This window comes from Manihot esculenta, chromosome 4 (assembly GCF_001659605.2).
Source record: "Manihot esculenta cultivar AM560-2 chromosome 4, M.esculenta_v8, whole genome shotgun sequence".
Taxonomy (NCBI): Eukaryota; Viridiplantae; Streptophyta; class Magnoliopsida; order Malpighiales; family Euphorbiaceae; genus Manihot; species Manihot esculenta.
Window position 1 is genome coordinate 28432654 of NC_035164.2, and position 3595 is coordinate 28436248.

At 44.8% G+C, this 3595-nt stretch overlaps 1 protein-coding gene across 1 annotated transcript; it reads left to right on the forward strand.

Annotated features, from left to right (window-relative positions):
* The first annotated feature begins 302 nt into the window (after window positions 1-302).
* On the forward strand, window positions 303-3214 carry LOC110613776 (arginine decarboxylase). Its single transcript, XM_021755078.2, has one exon. It carries the CDS (start codon window positions 800-802, stop codon window positions 2954-2956), a length of 2157 nt encoding a protein of 718 aa, XP_021610770.1. The 5' UTR covers window positions 303-799; the 3' UTR covers window positions 2957-3214.
* Window positions 3215-3595: the final 381 nt, after the last annotated feature.

Below are 3595 nucleotides of genomic sequence, written 5' to 3' on the forward strand. Positions count from 1 at the left end.
TATTTAATAAGTTAATAAAAAGTTAATTTACGAATAATTATAATCATAAAATTTTGAAATTTAAAATTGATTTTTTAATAAAATTATTTTGGATGAAATCATAACTCCAGGGCCACGCGGCAACTCGAGGCTGAATAATAATGTTTAGTCAGGAATCTTAAGCCCCAAAAATATAGAATTCAATAACAATAAAATGAAAATTTGAAAACTAAAAAACACGAGAAATTGAAAAAGATATTTTATGCGGGCCCACTACATCAACTGGCTTCCTCATCTTCACCTATATAAAGCACCTTCGCCGTTCATGCAATTCTCGCCAAGTTCTACCTTTGTTAGACGTCTTCTTTGAAGATAATACCAAACCCTAGTTCTTTCCCTCTCTAATTCTTGTTCCCGTTACTTTCCCTCATTTTCGTTCCCTTTCCGGGAAAATCCTCACCAATTCTCTCTCTCCCTTTCCCTCTTCTTTATATCTTTCATTCCTTAGATCTGCATGGTGTGGGGTTATTTCGGTGCTTAGAATCTGCTTGATTTCGCTTTTCTAGCGTTGGATTAGGGTTTGTCATTTTGGGTAAAATTCTTCTGAGCGGTCGGAGTGGGGATTAGAGAGAAGAGTGGGTTAAAGAGAGGGGATTGGGGCCGGTCTCAATAGATCTTCTTCTGCTTCTTTTGAGGGGGTAGCCGGGGCCTCGGCCTCGGCGGGTTTTAAAGCCCCCACCTTCACAAACTGAACAGAAAAGAATCATAATCACAATACTAACCTTAATTTTTTAACAAAAACAGATCGTCGAGGAAGAGGATGCCGGCCCTGGCTTGCTGCGTAGATGCTGCCGTTGCGCCTCCCGGCTACGCTTTCAATGCCGGGGGTAGCTCCCTTCCTTCGCCGGTCTCTTTTTCCGGCGTACCTTCGGCGCCAACCAACCCCACTGCCTGCATCGATTCTTCCCATTGGTCATCTTCCCTCTCCGCTGCACTCTACAAGATCGACGCTTGGGGTGCTCCTTACTTTTCTGTCAACTCCTCCGGCAACATAGCCGTCCGCCCTTATGGGACTGACACTCTGCCTCATCAGGAAATCGATCTCTTGAAGATCGTGAAGAAAGTTTCAGATCACAAATCCATGGGTGGTCTCGGCTTGCAGCTGCCCCTTATTGTTCGCTTGCCTGATGTACTAAGGAACCGCTTGGAGTCTCTGCAATCAGCTTTCAATTTTGCAATCCAATCTCAGGGCTACGAGGCACACTACCAAGGTGTGTATCCGGTGAAGTGTAACCAGGACCGTTTCGTTGTTGAGGATATCGTGAGATTTGGATCTCCATTCCGGTTCGGGTTGGAGGCTGGCTCGAAACCGGAGCTCCTTTTGGCTATGAGCTGCTTGTGCAAGGGAAGTCCAGAAGCTCTCCTGGTTTGTAATGGATTCAAAGATTCCGAGTACATTTCACTGGCGTTATTCGCTAGAAAACTAGCTTTGAACACGGTGATTGTGCTTGAGCAAGAAGAAGAGCTTGATTTGGTTCTGGGATTGAGCAAGAAAATGTCTGTTAGGCCCGTGATTGGAGTGCGAGCCAAGCTGAGAACCAAACATTCGGGCCATTTTGGGTCCACCTCGGGCGAGAAAGGGAAATTTGGGTTAACCACGACCCAGATTTTACGCGTTGTGAAGAAGCTTGAGGAAGCTGGAATGCTTGATTGTCTCCAGTTGCTGCATTTCCATATTGGATCTCAAATTCCTTCTACTGCCTTGCTAGCAGATGGCGTAGGCGAAGCTGCACAGATCTATTGCGAATTAGTTCGTCTGGGTGCCCACATGCGAGTCCTTGACATTGGAGGTGGGTTGGGTATCGATTACGATGGATCGAAATCTGGTAATTCAGATCTTTCTGTGGCTTATGGGCTTGAAGAGTATTCTCTAGCTGTTGTCCAAGCAGTCAAGTTTGTTTGTGACCGCAAGAACATTAAGCACCCGGTGCTTTGCAGCGAAAGTGGCCGGGCTATTGTTTCTCATCACTCCATCTTGGTATTTGAAGCAGTCTCTGCAAGCGTGTCTAGTGCTTCATCAATGACTTCCGCTGGGTTCCAGTATTTCATGGAGGGGCTTACAGAGGATGCCCTTTCGGATTACAGAAATTTATCAGCTGCAGTGGTGAGAGGCGAATTTGATACCTGCTTGCTCTATGCTGAGCAATTGAAACAAAGATGTGTTGATCAGTTCAAAGAAGGAAGCATTGGTATGGAACAATTAGCTGCTGTCGATGGGTTCTGTGAAGTGGTGGGTAAGGCAATTGGACTGTCGGAGCCAATTCGCACTTACCACGTGAATCTATCAGTTTTCACCTCAATTCCTGATTTTTGGGGGATTGGTCAGTTGTTTCCCATCGTCCCAATTCATAAACTAGATCAAAGGCCTGCGGTGAGAGGGATTTTGTCTGATTTAACATGTGACAGTGATGGGAAGATTGACAAATTCGTCGGCGGCGAGTCAAGCTTGCCGCTGCATGAAATTGAAGGCGGCGGGCGGTACTACTTGGGGATGTTTTTGGGTGGGGCTTACGAGGAGGCGCTCGGTGGAGTTCACAACCTGTTCGGTGGCCCTAGTGTTGTGCGGGTTTCACAGAGTGATGGACCGCACAGCTTTGCGGTGACTGCTGCCGTGCCGGGCCCGTCTTGTGGGGATGTCCTCCGAGTTATGCAGCACGAGCCCGAGCTCATGTTCGAGACCCTCAAGCACCGCGCTGAAGAATTCTGCCACCCTGACATAGAAAGTGACGATGGCTGCGAGAGTGATCATAGTATGGGCTATGATGCTTTAGCTAACAGCCTTGCTCGCATCTTCCACAACATGCCTTATCTTGTGGCTTCCTGTTCGCTGACTGCTTTGACTAATGGTGGTTTATACTATTGCGGCGAGGACGCTGCAGATTCTGCTGCTGGTGATGAAGAGCAGTGCTGTGCTTGAGTTTTTAATTAATTAGCCATGTCCCTACCCCAACTTTATATTTTCCATCTATGGTTGGTTTGTGCTGGAGGTCGTCTATTGTTAACTTTGTTTTAATTTTTGTTTTGTTAATGCCCATTTTGATGCAGGACTATCTTTTCTTTTGCATCTTGTTATGAAAGAGGGAATTGTGGGAAAAACCGAATAATCCACCCTACCCTTTTGTAAATTCCCTCTTTTTACTGTCCATTTAGTAGATTTTTCGAGTTTTTGGTTCAATAGTGCCTTTATTCTGTGCGTATATTCTAATCAGTTTTTGAGAGTTAGAAAGTTGATCTATTGGTGGCTTTTTTGAATTGGTTGCTTTTTATATTTTTTGATTTGTGATCTTGTGTAGGCCCTTTATTTCGTGGTTAGATTGAATTTCTAGGGAAAATTTTATTTTTATGAGGTGGGGTCTGTCTTTTGTGGAAAAAGCTAGATAACCAGATTCTGAAATCATGTTTTGTGGGGTCTTGTTAATTAATTAATTTATTTATGTCTCGGGGGAGGTTAGCAGAGTTTGGCTTCTTCTAGCTCAAGAGTTACCATTTGATCTAGTCAATGGCCGGAACCAGTTAATAATTACTCGTATAAATTGGTTCATGCTTGGTAAGCATG

Excerpts from the sequence above, each read along its gene's own strand:
- LOC110613776 (XM_021755078.2), top strand. The coding sequence starts at position 800 with ATGCCGGCCCTGGCTTGCTGCGTAGATGCTGCCGTTGCGCCTCCCGGC.